This window comes from Haliotis asinina, chromosome 8 (genome assembly GCF_037392515.1).
Source record: "Haliotis asinina isolate JCU_RB_2024 chromosome 8, JCU_Hal_asi_v2, whole genome shotgun sequence".
NCBI classification, from domain to species: Eukaryota; Metazoa; Mollusca; class Gastropoda; order Lepetellida; family Haliotidae; genus Haliotis; species Haliotis asinina.
In genome coordinates this window covers 33,142,375-33,169,703 of record NC_090287.1, presented here as the reverse complement: position 1 = coordinate 33,169,703, position 27,329 = coordinate 33,142,375, and the positions used below count along the sequence as shown (strand labels likewise).

The 27,329-nt window shown below is 39.8% G+C and overlaps 2 protein-coding genes across 3 annotated transcripts in view; one reads left to right on the top strand and one right to left on the bottom strand.

Moving 5' to 3' along the window:
- Positions 1–1,515: 1,515 nt before the first annotated feature.
- Positions 1,516–9,658, bottom strand: LOC137294516 (ankycorbin-like). The gene is made up of 3 exons (XM_067825550.1): positions 8,836–9,658; positions 4,892–5,069; positions 1,516–3,160 (listed from the first exon to the last, which is right to left on the bottom strand). Exons 1-3 carry the CDS (start codon positions 9,013–9,015, stop codon positions 2,283–2,285), a joined length of 1,236 nt encoding a protein of 411 aa, XP_067681651.1. The 5' UTR covers positions 9,016–9,658; the 3' UTR covers positions 1,516–2,282.
- Positions 9,659–12,741: 3,083 nt separating this feature from the next.
- Positions 12,742–27,329, top strand: part of LOC137293493 (protein sel-1 homolog 1-like) — a 32,119-nt gene continuing 17,531 nt past the window's right edge. Inside the window, exons 1-3 of one of the 2 annotated variants that reach the window (XM_067824062.1) lie at positions 12,742–12,991; positions 15,956–16,825; positions 20,298–20,990. In XM_067824062.1, coding sequence (XP_067680163.1) covers positions 16,003–16,825; positions 20,298–20,990 — 1,516 coding nt within the window. In that variant the 5' untranslated portion in view covers positions 12,742–12,991; positions 15,956–16,002. The remainder of the gene's footprint in view (positions 12,992–15,955; positions 16,826–20,297; positions 20,991–27,329) is intronic. The other variant, XM_067824063.1, reaches the window with a different exon arrangement.

The following is a 27,329-nucleotide window of genomic DNA, read 5'->3' as shown; positions in this document are numbered from 1 at the left end:
TTTCCTGTTTGATTGGATTTTGCAACAGCTGACACCTAACAGTAAAGGCATGATAGTTTATGGATGCTGTTATCTACTGTCAACGTCATCTGTTCTATATACTCATGGAAAAAATAACGGAACATGTGATTGTGCAAGTGTTCATTCTGTTCGAGGTTTCTTCACGAGTTGTATATTGCATTGTTGGTGAAATTCTGGAAAAGGATAAAGGAACACTGGTACTTTCAAGTGTTTCCTTAGTTGTTTCCATGAGTATATATTATATTACTTTCAGCACAGATATAATCAGGCGACAGGATAACGAAACATTGACCTATACCTAAACGTCTCATCGTATCAACTAAATTTATCATTCATAAAATATCTTGCCTTTACAGAATTTCGTAGAGCAGTATAAATTATTTTCTCTCAAATGTGAAGAGAGTGATCGGGTGTTGTTATCTTTATCGATACAAAAAAAAAAGAAAAAAAGAAAAGAAAAACACAAATACAAGTGACACACATTGATCATCTCTTTAATACAACGTCACTTGAAGTACATCGTCGTTTAAGAAATGGACATTGCAAAACATTTTTATTGGTTTCTAACACGACGACATATGTCTCCAAACCTTAGAAACACTTCCTTTTCCTTTTAATTCTAACCTACCATTATTGAAATTTGAGCTGAGGTAAAATCTGGTGCTGTCGTGGCTTTACATCAACATGGCTTCAATGCGAACAGGCCATGTCATATTTGGAATAGAATGTGGGCACTACATACTGTACAGAATACTCAAGTGTCATTTGCAAAATCAACACCAAACTGTTGTAAACACGTCCATTGTTCCTCCTTCGACAAAATATAATAGGTCGGTTACATGTCTCCTTGGGGATAAATCGTTAATGGCCACCGAGCTGTCAGTTAAAATGCTTCTGTTTTTGCTCATTAGCCTAATGGCATGAATCGATAGCTGTACCTAGTGTGTACAACATTGTGCCAACATCATGGTGGACTATTGCTATAAATAGTCTCAAATTTATAACGTGAAATTCCACCGTCATGTACGGTTAGACCATGGTTGTGTCGAATTTTGAAGGAACCTATGTAAACTTCATGTATTCGAAGTATTGGAGGTTTGATCTCCAAACGACGATGAATAAAGAAATACCTAGGGGATGATTATTTACTTCGAAACACCGTAAGTTCGACATATTCAACTTCGATACAACCGCATATACTGGTAACTAACTGGAACATTGCGGAATTCAACAACACACAAAAACCGATTCGGAAATCTGAATATAGCAGATGCAGGACGCTGCTTTCTCGAACATTGGGGTCGAAGAACATATTTGAGTTACATGTACACACGAAATCGGATTAAGTTTCTAGTTAGGCCAACATTCGACCATGGTATAACCAGCAACCAAACCGGCGCAGTGTGTTTGGGGAATAGTTTTGTAAAACTATTCTACTTGTTTCAAACATTAAGGAATCATGCATAACAATTGGAAAACGTTTATATACAACACTAAAATATTTGACTCTTTGATGTAAATGGTTTACTTAAACTAAAGACGAATATCTACAACGTAAACCAACGTCTGCGAACAAGAACAAAGGTACTCGCTGTTTCTGGAATTCGAGATAGATGAAACCGTATTTATGACTACATAGTAACATGGCTAGTCTAATAGTAACATGGGTAGTATACTTCGTCTAAACCAAATCTAAGAGTTTATCAATAGTTCGTGCATACCATAGTCGGTAACGAGTAGGTACAAAATACTGCATCACTGCTGACTGTGCTCGCATAATATCACGGAATGATTGCACCACAGTTGCATTAATCGTAAAAGGTTCCCATCACGATAGTGAGTATCGTTTTAGGCCGCACAGAGCAATATTCCAGCTATGCGGAGACCCATCACGACAGGCAATAAGGCATTGTAAATTGCAGGTGGGTGGTAAATACTTGATGAATCACTGAAACAGCCCACATAAGTTGACACATAGTAAGTTCTGCTTCTCTCATTGTGTACTCAGGTTCCAAAAGACGATCACTGTAAATTAGATTCGTCAACGGAATGACACAGTTCATTATTGCAGTGTTTGTATCGAGAAAGTTAATCATGTCCAATACCATAACACAGTTCATTGTTGTAGTGTTTGTGTCGAGAAAGTTGATCATGTGGAAATACCATGCACTTAAGAAAACCCGAAGTCAGTACCTGCCATAATACAATATAATCAGGTGAGGCAAAGGTAAACCTTGTTCCAAAGAAGGTTTGACCATTTCCTAGGATTCCGCCTTCAGTTCTGGTTTATCATCATCCGACAAAGAGATGGTCTCCGTGGAAGTGACCATGGAAGACAGACTCTCACATGAATCCTTGAGGTTGGGGTCAGGATGAACAGAAAGATGCTTCATTCCCGCAGTCCCCTCCTTCTCCGCGTCCAGAGAAGACTCTGCGGAAAGTTTACCGCGAGGCTTATTCGTACGGCGTTTTCTAGGCTTTGCTTTAGGTTTGGTATCACTAGGTTGTCTTTGAAGGGTTTTCTTCGGTAGATCCGGTGCCTGCTCTTTGGACGGCGAGTTGTCTTGTAGCAATGACGTAAAGGGAGTGCAGTTGTACACGGCATCAGCGGTCAGCTGTGATTCCCTACGTCCAAGACGAGAATGGTCATCATCTGTAGATTTCTGTCGCTGTGGTTTGACCCTATGGCCTGGAACTGACTGAGACTTCTTCTCGATGGATGCCTTTCTGGTGATTGGAACCAATGATCTCGATGGTCTTGCTGGTGGTGGTAACAACTTCTTGTCAAAGACAGACATTGACTTGGCCTTTGCCAAAGATGTAGCCAGCTTAGCGACTCGGTAGAATTTCGTCTTTGGACGAAGGAAATCAATTGATGCTTGGTCAAACTGTTGCTGCTGAAGCCACTCAATAGGGAGAAGATTTCTTTGTTTGTCTCGAAGGCTGAGAGAAGCCTTGCCGGTGTTTACAAGAACTCGACAACACTCTAGATTACCACTGCGGGCTGCAGTAAGGAGTGCAGAGAATCCTTCATCATTGAAGTGATCCACTTTTAGCCCCAGGCGACGGAACGTCTGGCAGAGAAGGGAAATGGCCTGATGTTGGCCGTGCCTTGCCCCATGGATCAAGGGTGTGTCACCTAAAATAGCAATCATAATCCATATTGTACTTCCCTAGGTATCATCTAGAGCGATGGTGACAGTTGTATGATTCATTATAACATGAATGATTACAGTAAACTGAAAAGATTACGAGGACGTTAACTATACACATACATCTATCGTTGTGGCGGGCGTATCATGAGGAGGTAGTTTGTTTGCTTGTTGATTTAAGCCGCATACAGCAATATTCCAGCTATATGATGGCAGTCTGTAAATAATCGAGTCTGGACCACACAATCTAGTGATCATGAGCTATGTATGCGAGGCAATGTCAACCAAGTCAGCGTGCCTGACCACCTGATCCCATGGGATGCGATGACATGTGTCCACCAAGTAAGCGAGTCAGATGACTCGCCTCTTACGATAAGCATTGGGTTGGTGAAGACCAGATCTAACCCGGATCTTCGCAGGTCATGACGTATTGATGCCAGAAGCAAATTATTAATCCAGACGACTTCAGTGGAAACGTTAGTAACAACCTGAGGTTACAGGGTCAAAACGAGGTGATAGTATTTCATGGTTCAAAGTTTGTAGAAAACGAAGGAACGTTTTTTTTTTGGTTCATTTGTCAATATCATCGGAAGTTTACTGGGGTTTGAACGTGTACATTCACATACTCGATGTTTTGGTGGAACAAGGTCAAAATATGTGTGCTACATTCATCTCTCTCCAACAACCATGTCTTCGTTCCTATTCCTGTTTTTCGATAACGTCTATTTTAAGCCACGCGTTGTTATTTATTGTCTTCACGTTATTGATCAGGTTGGCAACCGTGATATACCGCTTAGTACAGGCTTACTATTGTCAGCCTCTGGACATAAACCTAGATCACAACCTTTAATTTGGATGTTGCTTTCAGAACAATCAGTTTCTGGTGGTACGTGCAACATACTATATATGTACTGAACACCTACAAATAATCATTTCAGTATCATTGCAATTGTTTTCATATTTGGGCAATTGCTACAAAATCAAATGTTCGCTTATTTATTTGGATTTTGAAACCGTAAAGATCCGGGTTTGAGTGAGTGAGTTTAGTTTTACGCCGCACTCTGCAATATTGCAGCTATATGGGGCGGTCTGTGAATAATCGAGTCTAGACCAGACACTCCAGTGACCAACAACATGAGCATCGATCTGCGCAATTGGGAACCGATGATATGTGTCAACCAAATCAGCGAGACTGACCACCCGATCCCGTTAGTCGCCTCTTACGACAAGCATAGTCGCATTTTATGGCAAGCACGGGTTGCTGAAGGCCTATTCTACCCCTGGCCCTTCACTGGTCGATCCGTGTTTGAACTGGCACCAGATGATTGTCGTAAGAGACGAGTAAAGGGTGCTCAGGTTCACTGACTCTTGCAATATTATTTCAGTTTCACATATAACTGACTCATTAGATACTGTAACTGTATCCTGAAACTGCGGCCTTTGTCTTTGAAATAAACTAATCAATAAACCATACGTGAACGTGTGGATGCTCATGGGGGCTGTGAGGTAGCCTAGTGGTTAAAGCGTTCGCCCGTCACGCCGAAGATGCGTGTTCGGCTATCCAAGGGGGTACAATGTGTGAGGCCCATTTCTGTTGTCTTCGACGTGATTCTGCTGGGATATTGCTGAAAACGGTGTAAAAATAAACCCACTCGCTCCGAATGTTCATATGCAAATAACAACATTATAAGAGAAGATAATAATATAAGCAGCATTGCCTTTAAAATCGACGGCATCTGGGTCAACGTTGTGGTGGTGAATCAGTACGTTGATGGCGTCACAACATCCGACTTCACAGGCGTGGCTGAGTGCGGTCCTACCCTTCAGGTCACGACGGTTTATTTCCGGTACACGTTCCACCAGCATCTCCATCATATGCAGTCTCCTTGATGGATCCTGATGGAATAACATATGATCTTTAGAATAACTTAATAAAAAGTATTTCATGATAAAATAGAGAACCAAAATATCAAAGCTAATCTCAGTCAATTACAACGTCTAATACGTCTTAATGATGCAGTGAATAGCCACAGAAAATTTTCTTTTAAATCCATTTCTTCCCCGATGTCGTTCAAATTTGAAATATATGTTAATCGTACTTGTAGCCAAAATGGCAAATATATATGGAATAACATATAATAATGTGGCTTGAATAACCACAGCATCATGCTTAACACCAGGGCACCCATGGAACAGAAATACCTAACACTGGTGCAAAGGTAACTAAAACTGAAAATTGTAACGATGGAATAACATGGAATAACTCATCTGTATCACATTGCTTCAACTGCCCAAGAATAACACTAATGTAACCACGGAACAATATCACACCTTCACCACTGTAACCATGGAATAACACCCAACACTTTTACCACTGTAACGATAGAATAACAACCAACATATTCACCAATATAACCATGGAACAACACCCAACACTTTCACCAATGTAACGATAGAATAACAACCAACATTTTCACCAATATAACCATGGAATAACAACCAACACTTTCACCAATTTAACCATGGAATAACAACCAACATTTTCACCAATATAACCATGGAACAACACCCAACACTTTCACCAATGTAACGATAGAATAACAACCAACATTTTCACCAATATAACCATGGAATTACACCCAACACTTTCACCAATGTAACGATAGAATAACAACCAACATTTTCACCAATATAACCATGGAACAACACCCAACACTTTCACCAATGTAACCATGGAATAACAACCAACACTTTCACCAATATATCCATGGAATAACACCCAACACTTTCACCAATGTAACGATAGAATAACAACCAACATTTTCACCAATATAACCATGGAATAACACCCAACACTTTCACCAATGTAACGATAGAATAACAACCAACATATTCACCAATATATCCATGGAACAACACCCAACACTTTCACCAATGTAACGATAGAATAACAACCAACATTTTCACCAATATAACCATGGAACAACACCCAACACTTTCACCAATGTAACGATAGAATAACAACCAACATTTTCACCAATATAACCATGGAATAACACCCAACACTTTCACCAATGTAACGATAGAATAACAACCAACATTTTCACCAATATAACCATGGAACAACACCCAACACTTTCACCAATGTAACGATAGAATAACAACCAACATATTCACCAATATATCCATGGAATAACACCCAACACTTTCACCAATGTAACGATAGAATAACAACCAACATTTTCACCAATATAACCATGGAACAACACCCAACACTTTCACCAATGTAACGATAGAATAACAACCAACATATTCACCAATATAACCATGGAACAATACCCAACACTTTCACCAATGTAACGATAGAATAACAACCAACATATTCACCAATATAACCATGGAATAACACCCAACACTTTCACCAATGTAACGATAGAATAACAACCAACATATTCACCAATATAACCATGGAACAACACCCAATACTTTTACCAATGTAACGATAGAATAACAACCAACATTTTCACCAATATAACCATGGAACAACACCCAATACTTTTACCAATGTAACGATAGAATAACAACCAACATTTTCACCAATATAACCATGGAACAACACCCAACACTTTTACCAATGTAACGATAGAATAACAACCAACATTTTCACCAATATAACCATGGAATAACACCCAACGCTTTCACCAATGTAGCGATAGAATAACAACCAACATTTTCACCAATGTAACTGTGGAACAACACCCAACACTTTCACCAATTTAACCATGGAATAACAACCAACATATTCACCAATATAACCATGGAATAACACCCAACGCTTTCATCAATGTAACGATAGAATAACAACCAACATTTTCACCAATGTAACCATGGAACAACAACCAACACTTTCACCAATGTAACCATGGAATAACAACCAACATTTTCACCAATGTAACCAAGAGTAACACTATACCTGAAGAATCAAATGAATCAGATCTACTACCAATCAACCCTGTATTCAATGTAATCTTAGAATGACATTCGGTACTGTGACAGAAGTGTCCATTATATGTCACTCAACAAGGTGGCAAATGCAACAGCTGAAGAACACTCAAACCTCAAATCTCTCCGAAGATTTGTGGCCAATTTGACCATGAAATAACATACGACACTGCACTCGTGGAATAACATGTAACAGTAATAATTTTGGCAAATGTAATAAAAACATCACACTCTGAGGCCAGGGAATAATACAATCACACGGAGGTTTTAGTAGTGCGTATGATAGGAACATTGAAACAACCTTCCATGTAGTCAACCTAATCAACGTACATTTACCGTCGTGAATGTAACCATGGAATTACACCTATTACATCACTATTGCCTGTGTAACCAGGACATTACACCTACCACTGATCGATGTAACAGTGGAAGAAAACATCTGAGTGTATGTCGATATAAAGGTAGATTACATCACAAGACAATTGACAATGCAACCATAGATTAACATCCAACACTATGCTCAACATAAACCCTGCATACTGAGGCAGATATATACATGGATTAACACCCAAAACTAGGATGAAGGTAACCATAGAATGACGTCCAACACTTTACATGGCCAATGCACGTATATATAATCATGGAAGAACACCCAACACTATGATTAATGTGACCTTCGATAGTGGAGAATGTAACCAATAAATAACATCCAACACATTGGCCGGTGTAATTGGAATAACATCCAACATTATGACCAATGTAATTATGAACTAAAACAAGACATACCAAGTCAAATAAGTCAAATACTATGGCTGATGTGACCATAAACGAACAACAACTATAGCCAATGTAACGATCTAATTACACGTCAAATGGAATGGCATGGCCAGTGTATATTAAGGCCCATGTAACCATAAACAAACACCATACACAACAGAAAAAAAAACCCCAAAACCAAAATAACACAAAAAACCCAACAACAAACAACAACAAAAACAAAAAACAAAAACAACAACAAAAGACAAACAAAAGGAGTGTGCATGTTACTATGGGCAAATATTACTATATTACTAACACCTAATACCGCCAGTGTAACATTGAATCACACTTGACACTATGCCCGGTGTGACTATAGAATAACACTCAACACTAAAACCAACGCAATCTTGGAATTACACCAATCACTACAATAGGTGTAACGATGGAATAAAACACTACACATTGGCAAATGTGAAAATGGAATATCACCGAGCACTAGGACCAATGAAACCATGGAATAACGCCTTACACTATGGCCAATGTAATCATGGACTAACTCATATCCAATACAACATATCCAATGCATCCCTAGAATACCAACTGGTACTAAAGCTAGTGTGGCCACGGAATAACACCTACCGCTAAGGCAAATGCAACCCTGGAATAACATCTGACACTAAAGCCAATGTAGCCAAGGAATAACATCTAACACTGAGGCCAACGCAATCCTGGAATAACACCTTGCAATAAGGCCAATGTAACTGTGGAATAACACCAACCACTATGGCCAATGCAACACTGGAATAGCACCTTGCACTAAAGCCGATGTAGCCAAGGAATAACATCTAACACTATGGCCAATGCAGCCCTGGAATTGCACCTTGCACCAAGTAAAACCTACCTTGATGTGACAGGCAGCAATGAGTAAAGTATGTCCATCCTCGTTACGAGCGGAGTCCAGTTGCTCGTCGGACGCTTCAAGGATGATCCGCGTCATCTTAATCCGACCCTCTCGGAGGGCCAGAAAGAGGCGTTGTTGGTCAGTTAGATCGCTGGTCTTCTTTTTCCTCTCCCCTGCCATAGTTAGAACGGGAAGGAGCAGACGTCGAGGTGAAGTCGCTTGAGGAACACTGTTGGATCTGACTAAATACCGTCGTTTTTTCTGTCGTAGGGTATACGACGGGAATATATTATTGATCAGTGCCGTGTTGAAAAGTGTCAGTCTTGAAATGATCCAATAGTTTTCCAAATCCTTCAGCCCACGATGCCCGCAATATCCTTAGATGTTGATGGTAAGGGTTTGGCGTGACTTGGAAGAGGATGTATCTTTTGCAATGCAAACATAAACTCAATCAGATATCGTGACTGAACTGAATCAAACGCTCTTGTATCAGTGTCCAGTGGAGGAAGACTATCCGTGAATGGCGCCTTTACCTCAGAGTGATCACTTTCGTAATTCTTTTTCGCTTTTGCTAAATATATAAATGCTAAGGTGGTTACAAAACCTTTCGTTGAATTTATTAAAAGGGTGGTCCTGAAGACCTGTCACTGTTGGCTAAAATGGAATCATCGTTCCACTTTACCGTACATACCTATATACATAGTAAGTTTGAATCACGCTGCCACAAGCGACGCAGTCCCGGTCACACAAGGTGAAATCATCGCCACTGAAGTATATAACTTCTTCACCAAAACAATGGTAGAAAGGCAGTTGCTACACTTGAATGTCGTTCCTGCCGCATCCGTCGTCTGCAGTCCAGCTCTGGCCCACGAACAATTTAATGTCGTCTGCTCACTCTGACGTCAGCGTTTACTGAACACAGACCACGTGTGATCAATTATCACCCAAACAAATACACTCGTTAGCAGCCCCAAGTGTTATCCTCTGGAGACGAGGGCCGAGCTCCCTGTTACCCTTCAACATCGTCAGCCACATAAATGAAGGGCAGGAACATCATCCTGATTGCTTCATTCCACTCAACGCGGCGGTGGTGCATGTGACATTCACTTCTGATGCTACGCCATTTTACACATACGCCATTAGGAGATATTGCGGTCTCAGAGACGTGCCACTCGGTGATTAGTCACGCAAACCAGTCGCAACTGGAAGTATTTGATAAGTAACGTCACTCCGTTTGATATGCATGGAACAGGCAATGAGTCTGTTCCATGCATAGTGGAGCTATAGATGTAGTTTTCAAAGACTGACTGAGTATGGTTTTACGTCGCATTATTCCAGCATCATCACGACGGGGACACCAGAAATCGGCTTCACACGTTGTTACCATGATGGGATCGAACCCAGGTCTTCGGCGTGACTAGCGACGATTTAACCACTATCGGAAATCCTTCTCAAACCAGGGATGCGCTGTGGATTCTCCGCGGCTGTGGCAAGACGATGACGCAAGTGAGCAACCCGGATGTAGTTGTCCTGGGCTTGGGTGGTAACTCTTCGAAGGCCGCTTCTCGGTCGATCTTTGGCTGAAATGATCTGCAGCAAACGATCCAAAAGGCAAGATATGGAGCTCTGATGAACGTTGAAATGTCGGGCAACTGCAGTCTTCGACTCCCCAGCTTCAAAAGTTTCCACTGGCGGCGCTCAGTCGTTGCATGATGATATCCTCATTTTCCAGAGCAACACGTATGACAAAATTAAAAACAACGTTTGCCTTTTATAGCGATCAATACCTCATGCTTTTCCGCTTGCTTGCGCATGCATTTTCCTTTTCAAGTTTTCTTGGTGACGTTTTTGACGAATATTCCTTCAAACGCATACAATCACACAGAAATGGCGTTTTGGAAAAAAATAGTACATTTGTATTGTTTTATAGCAGTTAGAGTCCAATATTCTCAAAATCACCTGTGCTTTTCTTATTTTGAAGAATGCACATGTTGCTGTTCGATGTTTTCAGTATTCAATTTTCGGGCTCGTGATTTATTTTGTGGGCGAGTAACTTTTAGGCACGTGTGGCTAGCCAAATTTCTAAATTATTTCGAACACTGACATGAACACGACGTTAAAAAACATGAAACAATATACAAATATACATGAGGGAGTACTGCACTTTACCGGGCGCACTTGTCCAGATTTATTAACACTCCAACCCTAACCCCAAACCCTAACCCTACCGATCATAAAGGGTGCCTAACCCTAACCCAAAGGATCGTAAAAGGTACTGAGCCCGGCAAAGTGCATTCTAGCCATACATGACAAATAATGCGCATTGTACAAATTATGTACCAATAGAACTTCCATCTCCAGTTGTCTCACACCGCCATGTCGTTATTGTACAGAGTAGCTTTCCATTCGTCCACACTGAACTCTTCACAATCACAGACTGCGTTATTACAATCTTAAGGAGAGAAAGACAAAAGAGAATAATAATTCATACACATTACATGTACATGCACTTGGTATTCAAAATAAACAGGGTGACAAAATCAGGAGAACAGTTCACTTATTTTTATCCTAGATGTTCATGTGTTTCAGAAACATATCTACTGTTTTAACTTTCAACCTCGATTGTTCGATTGAATGACATGCTACCTTTGTCTCATTCCCTGTCCCTCTTTAGAAGCAAAAGTGGACTAAGAGACTGATAATATGTTATGAGTGAGTGAATTCAGATTTACGCCGCTCTTAGCAATATTCCAGCAGTATCACCGCGATGTAAATCACATGGACGTCACACATTGTTCTGATGTCGGAATCGAACCCAGGTCTTCTGCCTGGTGAGCGAACACTTTAACCAGTAGGCTTCCAAACTACCCCTAATTTATAATAAAGGGAAGAGGAATGTTTTGAAAGCTTCGATGCTGGAAATAATGACCGCCTATCCTGCTTGCCAAAGTTTTGAATGACTGTCGCTATGCCATTGCACATTTTATGAAAAGTCAACATATGTCTTTATATTTAATTTTGAAATGCCAATTTTTAAAATCAGATTAACAGCCCAGTATATATGTACAATATTTATGAATCTCCATTTGAAACTCTCAACTCTCCCCGATCCATGCTGACCTTTGCCCTATATAACTGGTCCTTGACACGTGGCTAAAAGTATCCATGTGGAAAAAATACTGATCGCGGTTACTGATATTCAGATGCTTACTTCAAGTGTATGCATCAGTTGCGGATCGGTGAGCAGGTATCGGGTATCACACCCTGGCTGGTCCTACTTAATTTAGGGGCGGTACACCTACTTCGAATTATCGCCTTTCTCCTCTCCTTTTTTCTGTAAAGGAGCGCTGGGGGTAGCTCAGTTATTAAAGAGATCTCTCGTCATACCGACTACCTCCCGGGTTCGATTTCCATGGATACATTTCTGGCCCCATCTCCACCTACACATTCCTCCTGAATGTATGTCGATCCATATGACCACTTATACATTGAACAGATTCAGATTTTATTACAGTGTGTTGCATTTGTGTGGACGAATTAGGTCTTTTTTCTTGCTGATGAAATAAGAACAGTTTGGCAGTTTTAACCACCATATGATTTCAAGTGTATGATGTTTTACAGGTATTTAAAACTTTAAGTGAGCTCAATGGATATGTGGTGTTATTACGCCTTAGGTGTAAATGTCTTTTGAGAGGAAGCCTGATCTGCGGTCTTTAAATTGAGTGATATTACTGATCAAACAATTTTGGGCGGATCAAGAAACTTTGAAGGAAGCATAATACACTAACGAAGAGAGGACTTTCCTGTACACCATCCTTGTTTTGTTTTCGGATATCTTGGTAGGGGAGGTAACTCTGATTACAATATTTTCGTACTAACCAATCAAATTGCTTGTGTCATTTCGATGACCTCGCATGACCCAAAATGGCAGCATCCATATGAAAATATCTATACCTTACGTGGCACAACCGGAATTCTTTACGTATTTTGCGACCTCACGGCAGATTATCTTCTCCAAAGCTATTGCACCACATTAGTGCAATACTTCAACAAGTGAACATATTGCAACTTTCCGAATTTCAGCATGGGAAACGCATCGTAATGATGCGGACATTACTCAGCTGCAACCACCTTCAGATTCTTCTTTCATTGAATGGTAAATCATTTGTAGCTTTTGTTTGTTGTTTTGAAATAATGTGGATTAGAGATGTATGTGATTTGTGACGGTTTGCTAAATTTAACTTCTTTCAGCAGGTGCACTCGTATCGAATAGTGGTAAAAAATAACCGTTTCATAATTGTTTTACTACGATGAACATGTGGAAAATGACCCAGACGACAACTAGTCAACTGGACATTTTTGTCTTCGAGTTATGGTTGAGACGGCCTTAACCCCTCATGTTGTATCCAGGAGTCAGTTTGGAGAGGGAGAGGGCACTAACATCTATACAACCTTGGCCTCGTCATGCTTTGGTGATTTTGTAAAGCATTTGAGTGTGGAGCTATATGTCTATATCAGTGTATATCTTTTGTGATCACACAAGTCATTCATTTCCATGCAAACCAAATGGTTGGCTGATGTTTTACCTTAAAAAGTGTGGTAGAATGTAGTTCATCGGGTGCAGCAGCAGTCAGTGATGCAGAGCATTTATCTCACCAGAGCACCCCAGCTGTCTTACTGTATTGCTTATAGCTTCATGCTTCACAGATGTCTTCTTTGTAGGTAAACATTCCTTTTTGATCCTTAATGTTTGGGGTTAGGCTTTGGCCCCCTTTACGATCTTTAGGGTTAAGGCCTGGGGTTAGCATTTAGCCCCCTTTATGATCCTTAGCGTTAGGGTCTGGGGTCAGGGTCTGTCGTCCTTTATTATCCTTGAGGTCAGGGTTTAGGGTTTGGTCCCCAGTAAGATCCTTGGGGTTAGGGTTAGGCACCCTTTATGATCCTTAGGGCCATGTCTTTCCTCCATCATTTGCTTTTGAACATTTTGTGGAAAAATTTGAACCTCCAATCTCCACGGGGCGGTGGGGTAGCCTACTGGTTAAAGCGTTCGCTTGTCACGCTGAAGACCCAGGTTCGATTCCCCACATGGGTACAATGTGTGAGGCCCATTTTCTGGTGTCCCCCACCGTGATATAGCCGGCGTAAAACTAAACTCACTCACTCACTGCAATCTCCCCAAAGCCAAGAGTAATTTTATTTTAGCAGGGTGTGAAAAACTCTTCCTGCTTTAATGTTCGCCATATGTTGCTGATTGGTAGAGATGTCTATTATCAATGGGATCATAATGATTGTACTATGTCATGTGTCCCTTCCCTATAATTTGAGCTGATATTTGTGAAGAAAAAAGGTTTGTATGAAATGAACTAGTTATCTCTTTAGATGTTGCTAAGTGAGACAGGTAACTTTTATTCTGATTCTGATTGTGATATTTGCTGTTGTGCAGACAAATGGAACGGCCTAACATTGATAGCTTCCTTCAATTTTAAGTTGTGGATGTCATGATAGCAGCCAAGATGTACACATTGATCACCAGTCATGCTTTCTTCTGTTTTTGAGAAATATTATAAGTTGTTCACTGGTCATGAGTGGGCCCATGGGTCCCGAAGGGCAAGGGAAACATAACAAACATCGAGGGTACCTCAACCCATGTTCCACGAGAGACCAATGAACAATGTATTTATCTAACCGAACACTTCAATGTTAATTTTGAATAGTTCAGCATACCTGTGAGAATGAAACAATTCCAATCTTGCATCTTGCTGTTTTTCTCGCAGGTATTGTCTTAGTAAAGTAATTTCTCTTCTTAGTATTCACACGGACTAAAAGTTGTTAACGTTTTGTCAAAAGTATTTTATTGGAATGTGAGGCAAATATTTTCGTAGCCATGGCTATATTTTGCTGATGATACAAGCAAAAGCAGATTTAGAGTTGTCTCCTTTCAGTTGTCTTGAATTCGCAAAGCATTGGTAATTTCCGTAGATCATACGTGAGTCAATGTTATTCATCTTCAAGACAAAGTAGTGCAACCATGAAGTACCGAATGAGCTGCCATTAGAAACGAGGTGCATTCTAATGCACCTCGCTTGAAAGCAGGGTACATTGAAAATAATAGAATCAGCCAATCAGAAAGCAACATTTATGTGTGAGGTCCGATAAATTAGACTGCCATCTCTGTAAAGATCCAAGCTGTTTCAGGCCCCTTAAATCAGTTTGCTTGTGGTCGAGAGCACCTTAATCTGCTTAATAATAATAATCCATGTTCATAATGTGCATGTATCCACGCTCGGAAGCATGCATAATAAAGCACATGAGAATACATTCATGATATATACAGAATTAAGAAAAGCTACAACTGAGTAGATGAATAATGTATGGTAGTTGAGAAAGGCTATTGATGATAATGTTGAGCACAGAGATAAGTTTTCATATTTACGTTAATACTCCAGAGATGTAGAGTGTCTCAGGTCAAGGTGTAGAGAGTTCAACAAGACTCTGCTATGTAGGAGGAGAAGTTCTGCTGCCAAAGGTTTTAAGTTTGTAGTTGGGAAGGTGTTGTTGCTGAGAATGAATTTCGTTAGGTGGCCATTGGGGGTTGGTCAGATCTGTAAATGTGTAATGTAGAGTGGAGTGTGGCCTTGAATGGACTTGTAAGAGAGGTACAGTGTCTTGAATTGAATGTTGACTTTTACAGGTAACCATGGTAACCAATGAAACTGCTTTAGAATTGGGGTAATGTGAGTGTGTGTAAAAGTATGGCTGATGATGTGGGTGGCTGTATTTTGCACTTTTTAAGTCAAGTAGAGTGTCAGAGAGGCTAGTATAGAGACTGTTGCATTAATCTAGTCTGCTGGAATTGAGAGCACAGACAAGGCAGCGAGCAGATTTTGTGGTGACAAATGATGAGAGAAGCATGTTCTGCATAAGTTGTTTATCTGTGCCTCCATGTAGAAAAGAGTCAAAGAGTCTTCTTTCATGGTCTCTCTCTTGACATTTTTAGCCAAATAGTTATTATCCAGGTGAAGCTGCATGACGTTTTGGTTCTTTGGTATTTTTGAGAATGTTCTTTCTGGTGACTCAGATATGTTCAAGCAATCATTAAGACCAGTACGTTTTTTTGCAGCTACCTTATATTGTAAAGAGGGTGCCAAAGAGGTTTTATAATCCACAATGAAAGTGACAAGAGCCTTACTGATTGTGGGTTTGCTGACTACCTTACAAATCCACATGCAGTTAACAGAAGCGCAGGGTGTACAGTATGACCAGGCAAGAGCTCAGTCAGATGGAACAGGTGCAGGCAGACACAGAGATAGTTCCTATAGAGAGGATGATGAGGATGACCCTTATGATGATGATTTTGAAGAAGATGAAGAAGGTAGGAAGTCTTTACCTACTGAGAAGCAGGCTCCAGCTGGTTCCCTATCTGCATCTCAACCTGCCTCCCAAGCCTCCTCCCAAGTCTCGTCCCAGTCCCAGCCCCATTCCCAGCCTGATCCCAGGCTTTCCCAGGCTCACCAGGCAGCTCAGCATAAACCACCACCTCTACCTCCACCTCATCAACCACCACCTGTTGATCACACCCATGTCCATCCAGTGCATCAAGAACCTCATAATGTACCTAGCAAACAATCCCCCAAGACCCAAAGCCCAGACCACACTGCAAAGGAAGTCCCTCCTGCAGGCCAGGTATCACCAGATCATGTACAAGGAAGCCCATCATCCTTAGAAAGCTCCCACCCATCCCAAACAGCAGATCCTGCATCTCAGTCTTCGCAAAGTTCTCATTCTTCTCATGGAATACCTGAATCTTCTGAGGGGAACTCTGACGGGTCGCAATCCACCTCCTCCTCCCACTCCTCCCACTCGGACATCCCTCCACTTGAACAGTTACCCCAAAGTTCTCACCTCCCAGATGGACAAAGAGAAGATGCACAGCTTCAGCAGGGAGATACTGGTGGTGCAGGAGAACCTTCATCACAGGCATTAGGAGCAGGTGAGTTAGTTTTCTATTGTTGTACTTTCAAGTTTTTTAATCTGCAGTATTCTAGATATATAACATACACTCTAGAGGTGGAAAATCTTGGCTTGTGTCTCTAAGGTGTTACTTTCCTAGAAAACATTGTTTAAATTTAGCAAAGCTGACAGGCTAGTTGCTGAATGTTTTGAAAATAATTTACTATTTGGTTTGTAACACAATTACTTCCAGTGTCTTCTTGTTTTGTTTTTTCTCAGTGGCATTATCTTAAGCTCTTAAGGAAATGATTGTAGTTAAACAAGGATACATAACCATTACGTTAAAGCGTTTGTACCATTTGTTTGGATGTAGAAACAATTCTTTTTTAGGCCATGTTAGACCTGGTAAACTTCACGAAAATGCTTCCTGAATGACATATTCATACCTATGGTCAGAGTTGTGATTGTTGAAAAAGTCAGTTGAAGATACAGATAGAACATGGTACAAGGGCATCAGTTGAACACAGAGAAACTCGTCAATGTACAGGTTTTAACTTGGGAATTGTCTATTTTATGTTGTTTAACCAGTCTAAGACAGCTGTTTCATTTCCACATATTTTCTTATGCTGTGTATGTGATGTATACAGTTCTAGCTTTTCAGAGCTTTAGCATGATGAAGCTTTTTAGAAATGTTCATCTGTTTTTGAAACATTGCCATTTCCATGAAAAAACTAACATTGCTCATAAAACATTCTATTATTCATCTACCTAGCAGATAAGAAAATAAGATAAGATTTGTGTTTTCTCAAACATGTTGAAGAGACTGAAACTATACTGACAGGCAGTGATGTAAAGGAAACAATATACAATGCATGATGTGAGCTTTAACAATGTGAATTAGTTTCAGTTTAGTTTGTATCAAGTCATGATCAACCCCTTCAACCAGGATATCAACATGGTCAACATATATACGAATATGTCAGACACTCACATCCACACAAATCCATTATGACCTGATACAATGTGTAACAAGAGACACACATACTATCTGTCTTACACGTCTTAATTATTTTAATGGGAATGTTATCCAGACTTGGTGGTAACATGAAATCAATGTCTGTGTAGATCAAGCTACATTAGGATGATGATGATGATGATGATGATGATGATGATGATGATGATGATGATGATGCCTATTCATCTGCATTAATGGTTCATTTAGAAAAAAAGCAGTAAACAGAATATCATAGTGTGCCTGACATGCATAAAGAGAAACGGCAGTTATCATATGATGAGGATTGCATATCAACTGTCTTCAGATCAGTACCTGGAACTCAGCATGCCCAATTTACAACAAAGAACACAAAACACTGGAACGCCTGATGAACTGAAATTACACAATGCAAGGAATCTACCAAGAATATCAGAGTCTGTTTCACATAATATTGTCTACAACAGTAATGAAGCTGGACAGTTACATCAAGACATGAGTGTGGTAGAAAGTGCTCATCCATTGCAGCATGAACATGTTGTTACAAGTTCAGACATTCACTCTAAACAAAAGAAATTTCCACAGCAGCATTATGCAGATTTTCATTCAGAGCAGCAACAGGGTGTGCGCGACTTCAGGAATGAGGAAGATTTGAAATGGCAGACAAAGACAGAAACGAAGCAGGGTCAAGGTGTGTCGCTACCTGGCATGCAGGGTCTAGTCCACAAGTACATTCTGCTACAGCATCAAGATGATTCACCCCGACAGACCAAACAGACTGTTGAACAACGCCATGATCTCTACTGGAGACTGCATACACAGGAAGACACTATCCAAAACATGGCTGTGTCTCGGCACAGCCTTCACTATCAAACACATCAAAAACATCATAATGACCAATTGCCAAGTCATGATCGACATCAAAATTCTGCTCTGCATGACAAGGTCTTCATGAGTATTCCCCGTATCAAACATCATTTTCAGTTACATCTTGAGAAACCAGATGAACATGAAGACAACAAACCCTGTGTGGCGTGTGAAAGTAATCCAGATGAGTATGTTCGCTTCTTGAAACATCAACTGCATGATTTACGTTCACGAAGGCAACAAGTCGGTGCTGAACATAAGAGACAACAATGGCAAGATGTACACGAGGATCTTAGGCAGAAACTTGAAGCGAAAGAGCATGGATCTTACAAACGCTCACAGTGGACCAACGATGACAAACAAAACTCACTTCAGACAAAATCTGCCCTAGAAGTCGTTGGATTGGAGCCTGATGGTCAACTTAGGAAACAAAGTCTTAGGCAGAAACTTCGAGTGGAGAAACGTGTCATACAACATACACAAAGAACAGAATTTGACATAGAACACCCTCCAACCCCTTCAGGGACTAGATCTGACAGAGAACACTCTCTTGGGACCAAATTTGAATTAAAACACCCTCTGGAGACCAAAGCTAATATAGAACACACTCTGGGAATTAAATCTGACAAAGCTTTACTGGGGTCTGAGGGTCAGCTTAGGACTCAAAGTTTTAGGCAAAAACTTCGAGTGATACAACGTGCATCATCCAAACACTCACAAAGAACTGAATCTAACAGAGAACATGATCTAGCGACCAAATCTGACAGGGAACACCGTCTAATTACCCAAGCTAAAATAAAACACTCTCTGGTGACCATCACAGAAGAAGATGGATTGGGGTCTGGTCAGCTTAGGACTCAAAGTCTGAGGCAAAAACTTCAAGTGAAACAACGTGCTCCATACAAACATTCACAAGAGACCATCACTGACATAGAACACTAACAGGGTAGTACTGCTGGCACGAACTCAAGCAAGGCTTAGAACATGCTTAAGGTAGCAGGACTGGCTCATTACACTCACAAAGGACCAACACTTGTATGGAAGACAGATAGGTACAAACACAGGCATAAAGCACACAAACATTGCCATTGGCTTTAACATAGACCAAACTGAACTAAGGTCTTAGAACATGTCCCAGATCCATAGTCTTAAGGTAAAAAGAAATTGAATGATAGAATCACTCAAAACAACAATGTCTTAAATCAACATGCATCCCAACAAACAGACCCACAGCAACAGCTATCAGACCAGTACAAGATGACTTATATCTTCATCAGCAACTGAATTATTGTTTTTCTCAAACCACAATTTTTATGGGGAAAGATGACTGAGGACAGTGAAGTAACCATCTATAGCCAAAAGAGAAGCAAACTGTGAAACTGATATTCTGGAGGGACATTTACAGTAAGAAGAGAAAGGAAAAAAAACCCCAGAGACTGTTAATCTGAATATACTTTTTGTCACAAGATTATTACTCTGAGGAAGAAAAATTAACATTAAGAGAACATCTTTAAGATATACGCAAACTGATCATAGAAATGCCGCTGATCCCATATTAATGGACACATCTGTTGTGGCACAGTGGCAGGAAGAGACCGCACGCTCTATGAGGAGGACGGTGGTCTTATGAGGCAAGAATATGTTTCTGTTACAGATGGCAACTTTGAAGATCATGTTTCCAAGACAACTAGCCGATATTCTGGTAAAACTGATGAAGAAGAACAATGGAACTATGTTCCTGGAATGAAGAGGCAACGGTATATCTTCACCGAGACTAAGAGACAAGATGACAGACAGAGTCAAGTAAGATCAGAGGAGGAAGATGAAGAGTCTTGGGAAACACTGGAAGAGATTAATCCACTGACCCAAGAAGATTATGAACAGAAGGTTCTAGAGGAAGATGACCAGAAAGTAAATCTTATTGAATCTGATGATGAGGAAGACACTGGCTATATTCCAATAAAGCAGAGGCAGTGGTATACTGACACCATAGCACCAAAGTCCTCAAGGACAGCCAAGGACAAATCACAGAAGGTACAGGTTGAGCATCGACTAGAGAAAACAGCAAAGCCACTCACACCTGAAACATTACCTAGGCCCTATGACAAGAAAACTATGGACTTATCTACTGTGAAGCGGATCTATACTACCACCGAAACAACCTCCAAGAAGACTCAGTTGCTGTTCAAACCTGATGAGTTTGGATTTATTAAGATGACAACATACATTCAGAAGATCCTACCAGATGGAACAGTCCATACCGAGTTCTGGACAGAGGTTGTGGAACACTTCCCTGAGCTTGTTACACACAAGGATCAGTTGATTGCTGAAATGGCACGGCTGAAAGGTGAGGGGACGTTCATTGTTGATGGGCACGTCCTGTATAGAGTAGCAGTGGCTGCATTCCTCAACAGATGTTACTCATGTGCTTCAGTCTGTCATTTCTTGGTGTGGAATAAGCTCAGGGTTTATTAAATCTTAGACAGACTGGGTTCCATATATTTCAATTCACATCTTCATCATGTTCACGGAAGATTGTGTGTAAAATACTAACAGAGAAAGTTAAAATAAGTCATCAGAAGTTGTGCTACTTCTGGTCCCAGGATATGGTGAGATAAATCCTGACTATTTCCACAGTCAGAGCTCTCCCTAGCAAGGACTCCACGTAACCATAGCAACACTCAATACATTATTCTATATAGTAGGGCTGTGTACTGGAATAAGAAATGCAATATGTTGTGATACAGGTATGTAATGTGATACATAAGGTGATGTATTGGGGGCTAAATTGTTTTACTTATTGTACATGCAGATCCTGTAAGTAACTATTGCAACAACGACAGCATGACCTGTCACTATGATTATTAAAGTTATTATAACAGGGGAGATAATTATGTGAGTGAAAAACGCACAATTCCACTGTTTTATCTGTGAATGATAATGATACAATCAATTAAAACGTTTTTGCATGTTTCCTACCCAATATTTCCAGAACGTAGATGTTGCTATACATCATACTTCCATGCAGTCCTACTATATAGGTGGAGATCAATAAAAACTAATGATAATCATACTATATAGAAAGTGCAGGATGAGTGTAATTGTTACAAGATTACATACTTACAAGTGAAATATAATATTATCTGTTCTCATGAGCCTAACTCTTTTTGACATTACAAGGGACTTGCATGAGCGCATGCATGTTGAAATGCATGCTAACAGTTCACCTGTAGGTGCTCTGTAGAATAGGCATAGTGGGAGCTCTGACTTATGTGATCGGTGTTGTGTATGTCTGCACTTGCCATGTTAACTGTCTGCACTTGCTGATGTCATGGTCAGTGTGTCCGTTGGTCAGTGACGTGATTTTTCTGCACCACTCAATATCTCGCTTTGGAACAACTTTAGTATTGTCTGATTACATTAATGACTGGTATGGTAATTGCTTGTAAAATTGTAGTTAGTCCTCGTTGTATATAATAGGTACTATCAAGTAGTAATGGCTCATTATAGTATGACAGTAATCTATGGTATCCTGTAGTTTTGGTAGTATAGAATTAGAAGTTGTCTATAGTCCTGTTAGCTGAATAGAATCCTGTAATGTCATAAGTGCCGTACGTTAACATTAACATACGACTATCTTAGTGCTAAGAGAGCTTTGAAAATCTAGGCCCTGGTGTTCTGGTAGAGTAGAAGTAATCTATAGTCATGGTATTTGAATAGCATCTTGTAGTGGCAGTAGTGTAGAAGTACTCTGTGGTTGTGGTAGTTTAGTACTATCCTGTAGTGGTGGTAGTGCAAGAATAGTCCACACTCATGGTATGGTCCGTTTGGCACAAAAGCGGGCCAATGAATTGCAGTCTAGCTCAAAAACTAATAAACATAAAATGCTCAATGAAACACTGATCATAATCAAAACATCATACCAACTCTGTGAGTTTTTTTGCAGACTTTTTGTCCAAAAAGTAAATAGGTTTAAGAAACTATCATTAGGATATTGACACTTTTCACAGTTTCTTACAGGGGAGGAGTGCAAAGAAAGGCACAGCCAGGTGTTTGAGAAGCATGTGCACAAGTCTGCAGTCTGCACTCCTCCCTCATAACAAGTAGTGACCTGGGTCAAAATTTTGGTGATAGATTGTTAAACATCTTTTTTATTTTTAGGACAAAAGTTCTGCAAAAACCTCTAAGAGTTGGTATAAATTACGATCAGCGTGTCATTGAGTATTTAAATCGACTATAGTATAACACTATTAACAGTAATATACACTGATGGTAGACTAATACTGACAGTAATCAGCAGTCATGGTATTCTTATTTGAATCAGTAATAACTTATCATTAATACGTTTAACAATGTTTGTGAAGTCATCATGATTATAGTGCTGTAATACTACACATAGATATCTGCATTATATTTCGCAGTTGTACTTGTGTGTAGTAATAGTGGTATTGAGTATGATGGTCAACATGGCGTCTATCCATACACCATCCATTAGCCTCATTAGATTGTAATGGTATAGAGATTCAAAAGAGTTCTGTATAGCAAGAACATTCTTCTTTACAGAGACCATGTTGATATTTCATGTTTGACGTGCTGAAGAGACATACTCTATTGTCATTTTTAATGTCAGTGTCAAAGAGGAATACGAGCATGATGAGAGACTCAATCAGTAGATTTGCTTTTAATAAGCTTGTGTCAGTGGATCTAACTATCATTGGAGTGATGGTTTGGCACATACCATGTATGGTACATCGAAGATAACATGTCATATTTGAGATTACACTTTCTTTGTAAGACCTGTGAAGGTCCCGGGGTAGAATAGGCCTTCAGCAACCCATGCTTGCCATAAAAGGCGACTCAGCTTGTCGTAAGAGGCGACTAACGGGATTGGGTGGTCAGGCTCGCTGACTTGGTTGACACATGTCATCGGTTCCCAATTGCGCAGATCGATGCTCATGTTGTTGATCACTGGATTGTCTAGTCCAGACTCGATTATTTACAGACCGCCGCCATATAGCTGTAATATTGCTGAGTGCGGCGTAAAACTAAACTCACTCACTCACTTTCTTTGTAAAGTACAAATTCTATTATATTTTGGCTGAGTTCCATCCAGGATTCAAATGAGTCAGGCACCTAATCACCAGCACTCAAAATCAGCTGCCTTACCCACTCAGCCACCGTGACCTCCTTGGCAGTCGGACAACCAGTAGTCCAGATAAGGGCATTGTGTAATCATGATACATTAAGGGCTTTTTCATATTTATGTCACATGATGTGATATTCATATCTTGTATGTGTCATTTAGTATCAGAGTTTGGCCTAATGACTCATCTTTTCTATGATGTTACAAACCTTTTAGATATTAGCAATGATGGTTTTCTTGCTGTATTTTTATGGTGATTCTCACAGTACTACTGTGCAATGCTGCAGTCCTGTTTATGGTACAGCATGCTACGTGTATGTACCATGGATAATATAGTGATAATATAATAACTGTTCTGTATCGGTACAGGCCTTGAGAAGGTGCCTCTTGATGAACCATTGATACTATTTTGTATCGGTACAGGCCTGATGATGGTAGCTTTTTACAAACCATGGCTACCATTGTGTACTGGTACAGGCCTTGTGATGGTAGCTCTTGATGGACCATGGCTACTGTTGTGTATCAGTACAGGCCTTGTGATGGTAGCTTTTGACAAACCATGGCTACTATTGTGTACTGGTACAGGCCTTGTGATGGTAGCTCTTGATGGACCATGGCTACTATTGTCTACTGGTACAGGCCTTGTGATGGTAGCTCTTGATGGACCATGGCTACTATTGTCTACTGGTACAGGCCTTGTGATGGTAGCTCTTGACAAACCATGGCTACTATTGTGTACTGGTACAGGCCTTGTGATGGTAGCTCTTGATGGACCATGGCTACTATTGTGTACTGGTACAGGCCTTGTGATGGTAGCTCTTGACGAACCGTGGCTACTATTGTCTACTGGTACAGGCCTTGTGATGGTAGCTCTTGATGGACTGTGGATACATCATACTATTGTGTATTGTTACAGGCCTTGTAGGACATAAAGTAGGCTCTGTATTTGCATAGATAAAGCTCTCCCTGGGCTTCCAAGATTAATGTTCTGTGTAGAATAGGGAAGGATTCCTGCTTCTTGTGAAATGCTGGTTATATCTGATAAGACATATATTATACACAGAATGTACAATGCATCAATACAACCCTACTGACGGTACAACTTGTTACACAGATACAGATACTGTAGTGTATTTATACAACTGACAGGTGCTTGTTCTTCCAAGTACATATGATAGTATTTGCCATGTGATGCTATTGATTCTACTGCTACACCTGGAGCATCTGTCCTCATCTTTTAACTACATCACAGACGACAATTCATCTGTCTTACTACACAACTTTGACACTGACTATTCAAATCACAAACAAATTATTAATCAAGAAAGTATAGCATCAGAACCAGGATTGATACAACAGTGTTTATTCCCATGTCTGTTCATGTATGAGTTATTGAGTAGTTGCATTTTTTTAGGAGTAACTAGCATATTTGCTCCTTATCTGGAGCCCTGTTATTATGTTTATCATTATTATTAACACCGTGCATGTATCAGTGATGTATTGTCAGTCTTGCTAGTGAAACACTATTGTTGAAGTTACTACAAACATTTTTTTTATCTGATGTAAAAGTAGAATAAAAATGTATATCACCATTTATTTTGACACTCCTGTCCATAATTCTGCAAAGAAATGGTTAGAAAGAAGGTTTACAGTTGGTAGTGCAATATTGCACATGATTTGCATACTTTGAACCTGTGGACTTTGAGGTCGCTAAGTGGTTAATGTGTTGCATTGTCAGACCAGAGACTCAGGTTCGATTCTCGATATGGGTATACCATGTGAAACTCATTTCCTCTGTCTGCTGTACTTTCATGATATTGCTGAAATATTGCTAATAGCGGAGTAAAATCATACTTTGAAACTCACTTGAAACTTGTAATAAACTGCTAAACACGACTGATACAGAATTCATCAGATTTCACTTTGGGTATTGTTGTATGAAACACCAGCTTGACTTTAATGTGCTGAATGATACGAAACTCTAGTCATGCCATACATCATTTGTCATCACTGACAAAATCAGCCTTTTTAGTGTATATCATCACCATATTTGACTAGAATATAGTTTAATTAAATTCAAATAAAGCTCTTATGGATAAAGTTTTCAAATGAAAGAATCTTGTATCGATCCGCATAGTGTTCGTTGTGTTATGAGCAATTGTTAGTATACTGTTCATAACAGACTTACGAATATCGTAGTACTACGAACGCTTTGTGAATCGCACCCCTGGGCCCAAGAAACTAATGCAGTCTGGAAATTAAGGGAGCTTAATGCAAACTCACTGAGAAATATACAAACTGTCTTCAATTCGGATCGTCAATGTCCTTCATTCTGTATAAATGGGGTTTACTGGGTGGTCAGTACATTCAGTTTATTCCAAGCATGGGTACCGTAATGATGCCATTTCATGGAGACCTGCCACGGCACTGCTCTATTGTTACAGAAAGTTGCGTAAGTATCACTATATAGAAAGTATACAGTGAGATATTTATCAGAGAAATCCTGAGACCTATTTTTTATTACTTGGTTTATAGATTCTGCTGACCTGAAATGTGAAGAAAGTGGGAAAAAAATAATTATTTTTATATTGTTGTTTTTGCCAATATGTGCCGCTGCCGTGATAAAAATGCAAAAACATTAACACACACACACAAAAAAATAAATAAATAGCATATCTTACCTTTTAAATATTCACTGAAACTATTTTATGCCTTACAAACAAAAATTACACAAATCATATCTGTGTTTAAATAACATCTCCATGTTTCCATATTTCGCCCATCCCTTACCAACTTCATAAGTTTTGTTAAAAATCTGTAAACCAAGTAATTAAAAAATAAAGTCCTAAGGGAGTAAACCACTAAATAACTCAATTAGTTTGCATGGATCCCTAAACTCTTGCTAAGCAAATGACCTTATATACTACTCAAAACAAGCAATGCACATTAACTATAGTCACATGAACAAGACATAATCAGGTGTTTGAGAAAATCTTTCTAGTATATATCCCGCAGTGTTTGAAATTAAGGTTCTTGGGTCCTGACTGTTTTCTGTTGTAGGATTATGATTAATCCGGTCAAAGTACATCTTCATGTTTTAATATGGGGTGTTAGCCAAGCTGCTAAGTCACTCAAGGCCTGGGTTCGATTCCCAACTTGGGTATTATGCATGAAGCCCATTTTGATTTCCTCTACTGTGATATTGCTGGAATATTTGGAATCTGCCTTTAACAACCTATGCTTACCATGGAAAGCGACTGCTTGTCATAAGAGGTGACTAACTTGATCGGGTGGACAGGCTCGTTTATTTCGTTGACGCATGTCATCGGTTCCCAGTTATGCTGATCGATGCTCATTCTGTTGATCATTGGATTGTCTGGTTCAGATTTGATTATTTACAGACAGCTGCCATATAGCTGGAATATTGCTGAGAGTGGCATGAAAATAAACTCCCTCCCTGGAATATTTGCTAAAAATGTTATAAAATCCAACTCACTTGATCATTTGTTTTAATGTCAGATCTATGACAGGGACGTAGACTTA